This window comes from Mastigoproctus giganteus, chromosome 9 (genome assembly GCF_048544385.1).
Source record: "Mastigoproctus giganteus isolate SK-2022 chromosome 9, ASM4854438v1, whole genome shotgun sequence".
NCBI lineage: Eukaryota > Metazoa > Arthropoda > Arachnida > Uropygi > Thelyphonidae > Mastigoproctus > Mastigoproctus giganteus.
The window spans coordinates 165461641-165475358 of NC_143583.1; the positions used below are offsets into that span (position 1 = coordinate 165461641).

Sequence of the window (13718 nt, forward strand, 5' to 3'; positions counted from 1 at the left end):
AGAGAGAGTAATACTCTTGATTTGATTATCAGTAGTGATTCTTCATGCATTAAGAATCTGCAGATAAAGGAACCACTAGGTGGCAGTGATCACAGTGTGCTGAAGTGGGATTTACTCAAAGAGATAACTACCATTAGGGGTAAAGGGAAGGGTTATTGCTTTCATAAAGGTGACTACAATGGTCTGAGATAGTATTTAAATTCTTTACAGTGGGACCAACTGATGATGTTACCAACAGCAAATTCAAAATGGGACGCATTCAAAGAACTTGTCTTGGAAGCTACTAGGCTTTACATACCAACTAAGAAATATTGTTCAAGGTTTAGGCCTAAATGGATGTCAGATTAACTAATGAGACATATGGCAGAGAAGAAAAATGCTTGGGATACATACAAATTATCACGTGACATAGAAGCCTATGATAGATACAAGTTGATCTGTAACCAAGTTGCAAAGGAGGTTAGGCAGGCGAAGGCAAATTACGAGAAATCCTTGGCAAGGGATGCAAAGAAAAACAGCAAAGAGTTCTTTACTTATGTAAACTCTAGAAGGAAGGGGATGAATCAGATTGGTCCACTTGATATCGATGGGTCAACTGTTGATGAACCTGCTCAGGTAGCTAACAAACTAAATGAATATTTTGCATCGACATTCACACGAGTTATTCAGCGAGGGGAATGCCAGAGATGTATTCAATTCTGGCAGTAAGCTAGAGAATCTTGCAATAACTGAGAGTAAAGTGGAGGAGAAATTGTTGAAGATAAACACAAGAAAGGCACCTGGGGTGGATGGGATCTATCTAGTTATATAAAAGGAGGCAGCAAAGGAAGTAAGCAAACCCATGGCCATAATTATGAGAGCTTCCTTGGACTCAGGGGAGGTACCCACAGACTGGAGATGTGCAAATGTGACCCCAATTCACAAAGGAGGATCAAAGGCTGACACAAGTAATTATAGACCTGTGAGTTTAACTTCTGTTCCAGGAAAATTAATGGAGGCACTGGTTAAAGAAGCCCTGCAGGATCATCTAGACAAGATTTCAGTTATAGCTCGGACACAGCCTGGTTTTGTTAAGGGGAAGTCTTGCTTGACCAATTTGATTGAATACAATGATGCAGTCACAAAGAACTGGATGCAGGGAATAACTTTGATATTATATATTTGGATCTTAGAAAGGCTTTTGATACTGTTGCACATGGAAGACTGCTGCACAAATTGGAGCAGTCAGTGTGGCATTGGAGTCAGGTTGCTGCTATGGATAAAGGGGTGGTTGAGGGGGAGGAGACAGAGAGTGGTAATCAATGGACACTGCTCAACGTGGACTAATGTTATTAGTGGAGTCCCTCAGGGTTCAGTGTTGGGTCCATTATTGTTTTCTGTATTTATAAATGATATTGATGATGGTATATCAAACGTAATGTTCAAGTTTGCAGATGAAAAAAAGGTTGGCAGGGTTGTTAAGGACGCTACTGATGCTATGCTGCTGCTGCAACAGGATTTGGAAAGGTTGAGCAGATGGGCTGAGTGGTGACAAATGAAGTTTAACATTGACAAATGTAAAGTACTACATATGGGAAACAGCAACCCCCAGAGCAACGTATCAACTCTGTGGTACTACACTGACAGTGGTACTGGGGATAAAAGGACCTGGGGGTAATTGTGCAGGCAGATATGAAGTTCTCTGACAGTGCAGACGGGCTTTAAGAGTAGCTCATGGTGTATTGTCATGGTGTATTTAAGAGTAGCTCATGGTGTATTCCTGTATATTCCTGATATACAGGAATTTTTCTAGCAGGGATAAGGAGGTGATTATTCCCTTGTATAAGGCAATGGTCAGGCCACACCTAGAGTACTACAGGTCTGGAGGCCTCATTTCAAGAAGGATGTAGAGCTGCTGGAACGAATACAGAGAAGGGCAACAAGATTAGTGAATGGAACAAAGGGTTGCTCTAACGAAGAAAGGCTAAAGTTTTGCAAATTACAGTGTCTGGAGACTAGGCACCAGCGAGGTAATCTGATAGAGGTGTATAAAGCCTTGAATGGTTTGAGCATGCTCAATGCTGATGGGATTCTTCCTCTTGCTCAGAATAATCACCTGAGAGGGCATAAATTCAAATTGAAGAAAGACAGATGTAGGATAGAAGTACTGAAATTTGCCTTTAGGCAGCAGGTTGTTTGTTGGTGGAACAGGCTCCATCCCTTGTTGTGGAAGTTGATAGCCTAAATAAATTTAAAACTCAGCTGGACAGGTATTTCGAACGAACAGAGGGGTGAAGTGGAAGTGGTTTTTTTAAATTTTTTTTGCTGATGTTGCATAAGCTTGCTTTCTTTCATCATATGGCTCTACTAATGCTAAATGGAGAAATAAGTCTTGATGTATGGAAATCCATCAAGACTTATCTGTCTTGATGTATTTCCATGCCTGCACTACATTATTTGAAGTCAAATCTGCCTGCTCTCTCTCCGTATCCTCTCCTTCATCCCCTTTTTTATGATCAACCTGCCTTTGTCCCTTTTGCTGGCTGTCCTGCATGTTCAATGGATTTTCAAAATACTTCTTCCAAGTTCCTCTTATCTCTTCGTCCTTGGTTATTATGTTCTCATTCTCATTTATAAAGTATTTGTTCTGTTCACCATTTCTTCTCCTTTTAGTCACTATACCATACAGCATCTTTTTATTACCGTCGATATCTTGTCGTAGAGTTTCATTCCATTCTTCCAACCACAGTCTTCTTTCCTCGTTAACTATTGTCTTGGCCTCTGTCTTCACGGTTTCATATCTCTTTATTCTCGTCATTTCTGTTCTGAAAGTAGGTCCTGAATTCATTATTCTTGATTTTCACAGTCTCTCTTGTGCTATTATTCCACCACGGGGTTTCTTTCCATCTCCTTCTATTGCTTGTCCTTCCAGAAACCTGCTCTGTCAGATCCTACTATACAGTCTTTGAATGGTTTTCATTCTGATTCCACGCTGTTCACCACTGTCTTAGGTACAACCTTCCTGAACTCTTCTCTGAATAGCACCCCTTTTTCCTCTTCTTTCAACTTTCACACCTGTAGTTTTCTCTCTCTTGCTATTTTGATCCTCTTCAATTTAGGGAATTTTCAAACTTCAACATCTAACCTGTGATCACTACCCAAGGAGACACTAGGAATGACCTTGATGTCCACTAGTCTTCTGTGTCGCTCTTTTTCCACGAGTATATAGTGAAGGAGGGATTCCTGTTGACCGTCCCAACTGTACCTTGTCACTTTGTGACTCTTTCTCTTCTTGAACCAGGTATTTCCTATGTTCCATAAACAGAAATCCAACATCCTGTCACCATCAGCATCCCTAGGTCTCCAACCATGTGGACCCATAACCTATTTTAGTCCTTGTCTCTCCACTCCGACTTTTGCATTCAGGTCACCCATGATAACTATATCTCCACCTGTGATGTTCTCTTTGAGCTTGTCCTCAAACTCCAGCTTCTCCATTTCTCTGCAACCAGTTTGCGGTGTGTAACATTGTACTATCTTCAATGTTTCTCTTTAAGTTATTTGCAGTTTAATTGAAATGAGTCTGTCGCTGATATTGTTCACCTCCATTAGCTTTCCTTAATCCTGTGATCTATAATGATGGCTACACCCTTCCTCGCTACATCACCCCCCCAGACCAATATAGGTAAGAACCTCCTTGTAACCCTCTACACTCATTTACTTTCCATTTTGATTCACTCAATCCAAATATGCTTATTTTTCTGTCCTTTAAGATGTCGACACATTCTTCAATTTTTCCTGACAATGTCATAATATTGAGTGTGGCTAGTTTAATATATGTTGTCATCAGCTGATCTTGTTTGTTGCAGATATCACCATGTCCGGTCTCATTAGTTTTGAGGCTTCTTTTTTTGTTTTATTATTTATCAGTTTTATTATTAGTTTTAATTTTGAGAAACTTCTTTTTACACTGGCAGCCATTATTCATAATGTCAGTAAAATGTATAGTGCCATCCATCTTCAGGAAGGTATCATTCATATTCATATTATGGATGAATTGAAGAGCTTCTTGATTTTTTTTTTAATTTTTACAGTATTATTTGAAATAATATGTAATAGAATAAATAGAAATTTGGAATTCATTATCTATTTTCCAAGCACTGTACTTCATGCCTAATACCAGTTTCCTCATTTTGATCATCTCCAATATCTTAATACTTGGTGCAGTTGCTTTTTTTGCCCTGCCCCAAAGCTGGACTTGCCCTCAACCTGCTTCATCCAGTTTTCAATTTTTTAACTTTATTTTTCATTTCTTATCATATCCACAATCTTTATATTATATCTATCCTTCCCCTATATTTATTGAATGCAGAATCTGTTAAAAGACGTTTTGTTATTTTCTTATGATATATATTCTCGAATAGTAATAACAAAATCTTTGTTTCACTATGAAAACATATATTGAAATCTTGAAAATTTTTTATAACATTAAAGTATGTAAGAAATGTCTCATAATCTTCATTTTCTATAGTACCCAGCACATTATTCTAAAAATTGAAAAAAGAATGGGTGGGGAAGAACCAGATAGAATGGGAGCATATTTGACACAGTAATTCATGAAAAAAAAAAAAAAAAGTTTTATGGTATGACATCTCCTTTTAAAGTATTTTTAATGTATATACATTATAGTACAGGTTATGGATATATTATTTAATTTAGCGTGCCAAAGAAGAACTTGAGAGAGAGATTGCTGATCTTCAGATGTCTGGTTCTAATCTGGATCCACCTCAGGTCAACATATGCCCACCATCACCACAAGTTAACTTAGATGAACCAAATGCTAAAGATTTTAAATAGTAAGTGTTTACATTATTATAAAGTGCAAGAGAAGAAAGTGAATTAAAATAATTTCTTATGTAAGTAATAATAATAATATTAAATTGGTTAAAAGTTTCACAAGCCATCTGCTTTATCATGTCTCTAGAATAGGGGTTGGCAACCTTTTTCCTCATGAGTGCCATTTTTGTTTATTTTAGGTCTAAAACTTCACATATGATACTATGACAAGTGCTATCTGGATATAATGCATGAGAAAATCTTCCCACCTGCAACCAGTTTGCACATTTGCATAGGGTTGTTGATTGTTCTAGAACAAGGGTTCACAAACCTTAACATACAAGACAAGCTGACCTTTTAAATGGCTTTACCCATACTGCATGAAAATTAAGAAAATAAGAAATAGTTGTTTTGAAAAGAAAATTTTTAGTCAAACATAACTGATTAAAATTTCCTGATTATTAGTACTCTAATTTTTATTAAAATTTCTTAATCACTAGAGTGAATGATGTTTTTAATGAACCATGGGTTAGTGTTATGGTTTCCTTGAACACATTGAATTACTTTACTGATTAAGATATGTTATACTACAATACAACTTTGAATGTCCATCACCCTATTTACCGCCAGTCTCTGTTAACCGTCGTTTAACCCCACTATGCCATAATGCATTGTGATATTATGCCATGTGTCACTCAGTCTTTGTATACAACTCACTGTATATGGTTGTACTTTAACCTCTTGTTTCATATTTTAATTTTTATTTAGTAAACCCATTGAAATGACGTAAACGAGTAGTTTTGGGATTATTACAAAAAATAACCAATCATCTAAGAAAAGGTGTGAGTGCTACAAGGTATAGTATGGGTTTATGGAATAGGAAGAACAACGATAAATGATATAAAGCATGATGCAGACAAAATTGAAAACCACGTATCAAAAATGGAAACCACTGACTGTAAAACAATGAAGCATGCTAAAAATGAACAACTGGATGCTGCAATGTTTCAATGGTGTGTTCAAAAATGTAGCCAAGGAATTCCATTGTTGGGACCTATAAAAATCAAAAAAGCTGTTGAAATCAATAAAAAACTAGGCGGAGATCCTTCATTCAATGCTAGCATTGGATGGTTGGACAAATTTAAGTTTTGCCATGGTATTTCACAGTTGTTGATCCAGGGTGAGAAGCTAAGTGCAGATGGCGCAGAAATTTCTGTTTATCGTGAAAAACTAAAGAAGTAAATAGATGATCGAAGTTTGGTTAAAAACCAAATATACAACTGCGATGAGACTGGCCTTACTTGGAAGGCAATACCTCAAAAGATACTGGCCTCAGTGACAACATATGGCACCAGGATAAAAGATCGCATCACTATAATGGTATGTGCTAATGCCAGCAGTAGTCATAAATTGCCTTTGGTTGTTATAGGAAAACCAAAAAAAGGCCTAGATCATTTAAAAATATTAATTTAAATGCTTTGTCAGTTAAATATTTCTCATGAAACAACACGTGGATGAGCCAAGATATATTTCATGATTGGTTTCATAAAATATTTGTACCATGTGTAAGATCACATTTGGCATCAAAAGATTTACTACAATTTGCAATGCTACTGATGGACAATGCGCCTACACAATCCCATACATGTATGTGAATTAAAATGCGATGATGGCAAAATATCATGCCACTTTCTGCCAGCAAACATGACATCTCTCATTCAACCGATGGACCAAGGTGTGATTCAGAGTATGAAATTTCGTTATCACAAAATGTTCACTCAAAAAGTTGTTTCAGCAGAAAATAAATTAGATATGATAGAGTTTTGGAAAAGCTACATTATAAAAGATGCAATTGAAAATTGCATCTCACTGATGTCTGGAATGATGTTCCAGTTCAAACAATACAAAGAAGCTGGAATAACTTGTGGCCAGAAATATATTCAACTGATACAGAAACCATTCCAAAAGAAACTGAAATTTTGCATTTATGTTCGAATAATGTTCCTTGTTTTAAAAAAAAGATTTCGATTGAGGAAGTAAATGATTGGCTGGATATGGCCAAATGGACATTGGATGGAACCGACTTCCATCACTTGTTGTTGAAGTTGATAGCCTAAACAAATTTAAAGCTCAACTGGACAGGTATTTCGAACGAACGGAGGGGTGAAATGGGAGTGGGTTTTTTTTTTTTTTTTTTTTTTTTGGCTGATGCTGAATAAGCTTGCTTTCTTGCATCATATGCCCCTGCTAATGCTAACGCTAATGCTAAAACTAAAGAACTAAAATGCTATGAAATTGTGCAAAGAGTGATGATGATTTCAGATGATTCTGAAACTGAAGAAGAAAAAGCTGCTGCTCATGGAACAGCAAACATAATTAGCCACTGTGAAGTTGAAACTATGTTGTCAAAGTGCATTGAGTGTTTCGAGTACAAGAAGAAGCAAATGCTATGCAAGTGCTACTTTTGTGTAAAATTCGTAACATTGCCTCCCAAAAGGCTCAAGAGATAATGAAACAAAAAAAAAATTGACTGACTTTTTTACCCCTTAAGCCTTTTGAAGTTTATGCAGTAGTTCTATTGCATATAGAAATTGAAATTTTGTGGAGATGATTTGGTTTTGAACAAATATGAAAGGAGCAATTTTTTTTAAAACCAAGAGGACTTAACCATCACCTGTTTAAACAATTCCTTGAAGAAATCTAAACAGAATACAAAAGATGGATTGTACTACTGAAAAATATGCTGAATGAGTACAGGAAAATGCTGGGAAGATCCTTGAACCCACTGAATGAAATTTTAATATATTTGTGCTTCAATAACAAAATTATGAATAATATTGAGTATCTGAAGTGGCAGTGCAATGTAAATTTTTTTTAGTTCACATTACTAATTTACTTTGTGATTTGAGGTTAGAATTACAAGGAAAGTATCAGCAAGTATATCAGCCATTGAATTATGTTAATGGTTTTATTTAAAACTTATTTTTTAAATCTGAAACCCACTGATATCTATTGTCAAGTGAATTTAAAAGTGTTTTCTTTTCAATCAGTAGATTGCATAGAATATTCAAGTTTTCATTTACACAGTTATTTTATTTCTTTTCTAAAAAGAAAACAAAAGGCTCCTTTCTTCTTGTATATAATGCCGTCATGGGTCTAGGTGCTAAGTGATTTGTGACTAAGAATTTATCTGTGGTTTCACTGAGTGCTTCTTCCAGAGCCTCTACTAGTTCTTTTAAGTTTCGATGTTTATTAAAACTCCTTATTTAATATCAGATCTTCTCTCAAAAAGAGGACGCCTCCGTAGCCAGGTGGGAAGGAGCAGCAGTGCATAGCACATGCTTCTTGATTAGACTAGGGTTCGAGCCCATCACCACCAAATACGGAGGATGCGGAAAGGTCAAGGGAATGACCTTTCCGCATCCTCCACCGCATATTCCCAGAGCAATAGGGCCTTAGTTACTAATGCTCCTAAAAACCAAATAACAAACAAACATCTCAAAAAGTTTTGAAGTGATAGAGAAATAAAAAAGTTATCTCTCTTTTTGCTTTCCTTGTTAGTCACTAATCCTTTGTAATCTTCAGTTAGTCACACCAGGCACCGGTCCTCCCTCCCTGTGGCATGGCCGGAAACCTGGGTGGAAGAGCTAACTCCCAGGGCCAAATGGAGTCGAATGGATGCCCAATATTTTCCACCAGTGGAGCCCAATGGCTCATCATATCATGACTCTGAAACTGATTATGATGCCTCAAATCCGAAAAGAATGACAAGAGTGTGTAAATAATGCACTAATTTTTATAATTCATCAATCTGTGAGTATATTTTCTTTATTTCTTATTCAGAAATGTTTAGAAAATGCTGCCAGTCCACCTAAAACAGTTAAGAGATTATGGTCAAGTACTACCCTGCACTTGAGGATAGATGCTCGTTTTATTATGACCTAAATGAAACATATCATGACCTCTCAATCCAAAAGACTGAAAAAATGAGCATCAGCAGGAATACCCAATATTAATTATATTACACTATCATTCAGCTAAATCTCTGAGAACCCTTTCACCATTTCTAATTCAGTTGTTTAGGAAGTGTGGCTGGTTCACTGAAAATGATGAAAAGACTCAGATCTGGAGATTTACTCATTGAAACAGCTAACTATCAGCATTCTCAGGCTCTTAAAAATCCCAACTTTTGGCTGGATATGTGTAGAAATTACTCTTCATGATACATTAAATAGTTCCAAAGGGGTAATTGCAGTGTGGGACCTGATGAATGTCACTGAAGGTGAGCTAATTTTGGAATTAAAGGATTATAAAGTCATTCAAGCAAAATTAATAATGATACAAAAAAAGATGGTAAATTTATTCTTACTAGAAATATTATTCCTATGTCTGGTATGCCAGCCTTTCCATCATGTTGTGTTAAAGTCATTGCTGCATATGTTCCTTTGTACCCAATTCAATCAGATGCTACAAGTGTCAAAATTTGGCAGTCTCAAACAGTACGTTCAGGGGAAAGTTTGCCTGAACTGCAGTTCCAAAGTCCATACATAAATGGACTAAATTGCAGAAATGCTGCAGTGCCCAGAGCGTAAATGCCAGCATCCAGTCTACTCAAAAGCTTGCAAACTGTGGAAGGTAGGAAAAAAAAATTCACAAACAAAAGTTTGAACAAACAGTTACAACCTATCAGGAAACTAGGAAGCAAGTTATGCTCAACATGCTTAAACTCACTTATGCTTCAGCTACTCAGGAGTTTCTGGAACTCAAATGAGGAACACGAATGGCTGTCTCTATATTCCCATCCATTTCAATTTCTGAATAGGCTCAATCTGTACTCTCATCTCCATAGCAGACATTAATAGAACAATGTAAAATGAATTGTGCTTGCAACACTCCATTAACAGTACCACCAACTGCTTCTCGTACTGTGCTGGAAACTGTAAAATTGAAAGCATCAGCCCAAAAAAAGACAAACCAACCATACTAAGGAAATATGAATATCAGTGATTGTATCCTTCAGAATGAGCTAATCTTAGCTCTACATGCTGAAGATAAAAAAAAAAAAAAAAAAAAAAAAAACAGAAAAGGTGAAACTAGATTCATACAAATAGGCAGGATATAAAAACAGATAAAATCATAAACAATATCTAAAACCAAATACAGCAGGCCCTCGTTATAACGTGGTTCACTTTACGCTCATTCGCTGTAATGCTGTTCTTATATTATAACCTGTATCTGACTACAACATTGTCACAAATCACTTTAATGCCCTTTTACAGATGCATATTTAATGAAATCGTTTCATTTGATGGAGTTGACAGCTTGAAAATGAATAGCAAAACAGCATTAAAACGTTTCCCACGTCGACTTGAGAAATTTTCCCACTCTTAGTGAAATTTTCTCTCACGCTAATTTAATTGCGGTACAGTGACTTGTTACGTAGTTCCTAGATCAACATTTTAAAAAATGATCAAGTATGTTGCTTTCGTTATATGCATTTATCCGAAGTCTGGTCATCACACAGTACAGTATTAGACATAGTGCCTAACGGACAGTTTACTCGAACATGGAATCATAATTAATGCAACCAACGCAGTTACATTTTCGAAGAGTTAATAATGGCGGATAAGAATGAAAAAACAACATTGTCTGGACGCAGTATGAAGACTATAAATGTAAAAAAAAGACTGAATTTGAAAATTAAATTAAATGTTTTGAAGCCAATCAATTCCGGTCAACGACAAGCAGATGTGTGCCATAACTCACATCTGGTAAGTATGGGCTTAGCACACCAAGGGTCCTGAGTTGGATATCATCATTCTTCTCTTTCTTAGTGATTCCTCTTCTAATTCTGACTCTCTCTCTCTCTCTCTCTCTCTCTCTCTCTCAGTAATTCAGAATTTTTTTTTTTTTTTTTTTTTTTTGCCTGGTGCAGCATAAGCCTCAGGCTTCCTTGCACCATATGGCTAATAATAATAATAATAATTTAGGACTGGCAAGTTTAACTGTAAGAGCAATTATAAAAAATAAAGAATTAATTTTAGCATTGGGAAAGACAGCTGTTCCACTGCAAGCAACTAGGTCCAGGCTGGCTATTAGGATTGAAATGGAGAGACTTTAACTAATTTTATTGAAGATAATATCCAATGCAGAATTCAGTTAAGTTAAATATTATAAAAAAAAAAGAGAGTGTGAGAGAGAGAGAGAGAGAGAGAGAGAGAGAGAGAGAGAGAGAGAGAGAGAGAGAGAGAGAGATTAGCCTATATGATGATCTGAAGAAAACTCACCTTAAAAAAAAAAATGTGGAACCATTTAAAACTAGTAAGGGCTGGTTGAATAGATTTAAAATCCAGGGAGAAGCTGCAAGTGTAGATCAAGGAGACAAACCTTTCAAAATAGAACTTGATTGAAGAGGGGTATTATGTGTTATACTTCTCAACAAGTTTTTAAAATAGATGAAGCAGGACTTTTTTTGGAAACGAATGTCTAAAAGAAATTTCATATTGAAAGAAGAAAAAAAACATGCCAGGTTTCATAGCGGCAAACGATTGGTTGACTTTATTGTTGGTAATGCTGCGGGGGATTTAAAATTAAAACCCCTTTTAGGTTCCCAGGAAGCGAGCCAAAGTACAACCCAAAATCGATACATTTTTCATGATTAAATTCATCAATTAAATTAAATCAATAAAAATCAATTTAGATCAATTAAATTCATGATTTTAATTGGAATTTTAAGTTTAATTTTGATACGTAAGTAGTTACCACATAATTATATACGTATGTAATGCAGAATATTTTATATGTACAAATATTTGAATATTAAATATTTAATATTCAAACCGACCAACCGACCAACTCACAAATACATATGTTACTTTATGGGAATACGGCACTCGCTTAACGTGAATTCACTTAGCGCTCTATTTTTCTGGAACGAATTATCAGCATTAAGCGGGGGCCACCTGTAATGCAGAAAATATACAGTGTAACTGTAGAGGTCTACGAAGTGATATTTATGATCTAATCAGACATTACTGTCCAGCAGGTATCTGTCTGAAAGAAACCAGCCATACACCACAGGTGACCCCCAGTGATTAAAAACTATACTACTTATCAACAAGACAGAAACATCACAAACTCAGTCACAGGAGGTGTAGCCATTCTTGTTGACAACAAGGTTCCTTCCAAACACATCCACTACAGACTTGCCCAGGGTGCCAAGCGTTCTGTGGCTAAGCGATTCTATTGTGTCTCTGAAACTGCTTAAATGCTCTAAAAAGAGCATTTAAGCAGTTTCTATTTTAAGTTTCAAACACCATTTTCTTGATTTCTATATCAAAGTAGCTCTTTCGCATTACAAGAATTCCAGAAAGGCAGAAGTCCAGAAAGGAAATCCACCTGTCTGTTTCCTTTTCTATTAGTACTAACTTACTAACTCAGCCACTTGGTCACCTCATGGCACTGCTCCTGCCTCCCCATGGCAGGGGCGGAAACCTGGGTGGTAAAGCAAACCCCCAGGGCCAAAAGGAGCAAAATATGGATTACAACAACTTTCCGCCGATTCAGACAGCAAATCCAAATTCAGTGGATTGGCACCAACCCAATGATGATGCAACCAACAGAAAGAGACTAAAGAAGGATGCTTCCAGAGTAGAACATCCAAGTTTCCTGACCTCGCATTCTTTAACAGATCAGGCTTTATCTGTTAAATATCTATCGCCATTTCTCATACAGAAGTGTCTGGAAAGTGTAGCAGGTTAGCATTAGTAGAGGCATATGATGCCAGAAAGCAAGCTTATGCAGCATCAGCCAAAAAAAAAAAAAAAAAAAACCCCTGCTCCCATTTCACCGTTCATTCTAAATACCTGTCCAGCTCAGCCTTAAATTTATTTAGGCTGTCAACTTCCACAACAAAGGATGGAAGTCTGTTCCACCAACCAACTATCCTCTGGCTAAACGCAAACTTCCGCAGATCTGTCCCCAAAAATGGTGAGATGTCTTAAATCTGGTGACCTACTGGTTGAGATCACCAGTTCCAAACACTCTGAGCCCCTTCTTAAACTCATTACATTTGGTGGAACTCCAGTCAAGGTGTCACCGCATGCTACACACTCAATACTGCCAAAGGTGTCATCTCAGAATTGGACCTAATGAATGTCTCAGAGGAGGAAATTGTAAATGAATTACAAGATCAGAAGGTCACACAAGCAAGACGAATTATGCTGAAGGAAGATGGCGAACTTATCCCAACTTGCAGCATCATACTAACATTTAGTTCACTAAACCTACTTTCATTGGTGAAAGCCGGGTATCTGAACTGCCGCATTCACCTATATATTCCAAATCCATTAAGATGTTATAAATGTCAGGAATTTGGACACTCCCACATGGTCTGTTCGAGGTGATGTTGTATGCCCTAACTGTGACTCAAAGGAGCATGCCCAAGTTGATTGTAAATCACAGTCCTCATTCTGCCCTAATTGTAAAGGCAACAACCCAGCTTTCTCTAAAACACGTGACCAGTGGAAATATGAAAAGAAAATCCAGAAGTACAAGATAGAAAAAAAAAGTCTCATTTTCAGAAGCAAGAAAACAAATACAGCAACTGATGCCTGAAACATACATATGCTGATGCTGCTAAAAGATTTCATGCAATATCCATTCAGACTGATACATCAAATACCACCGAGTATCTGTATTTCTGAATGGGATCGATCTATACTCTCTTCCAATCCTCAGTCCTCAAAGCATAAGACTTCAAACAGATCCAGTAACACGCCAGTCACGATACCACCTGTTGCTCATGCAATTTGTATAAGACTTGCTCCAAGAGAAAACTCTCTGATCCCATTAACAAACAGCATGCTGAATCTTCTTCTGCTATGAACACAAATGAGAATTAC

The 13718-nt window shown here is 36.7% G+C and overlaps 1 protein-coding gene across 1 annotated transcript in view; it reads left to right on the top strand.

Moving 5' to 3' along the window:
• Positions 1-13718, top strand: part of LOC150080869 (voltage-dependent calcium channel type A subunit alpha-1-like) — a 1489217-nt gene that overhangs the window by 360537 nt on the left and 1114962 nt on the right. The window contains exon 18 of the mRNA XM_090381686.1: positions 4699-4835. Coding sequence (XP_090237812.1) covers positions 4699-4835 — 137 coding nt within the window. The remainder of the gene's footprint in view (positions 1-4698; positions 4836-13718) is intronic.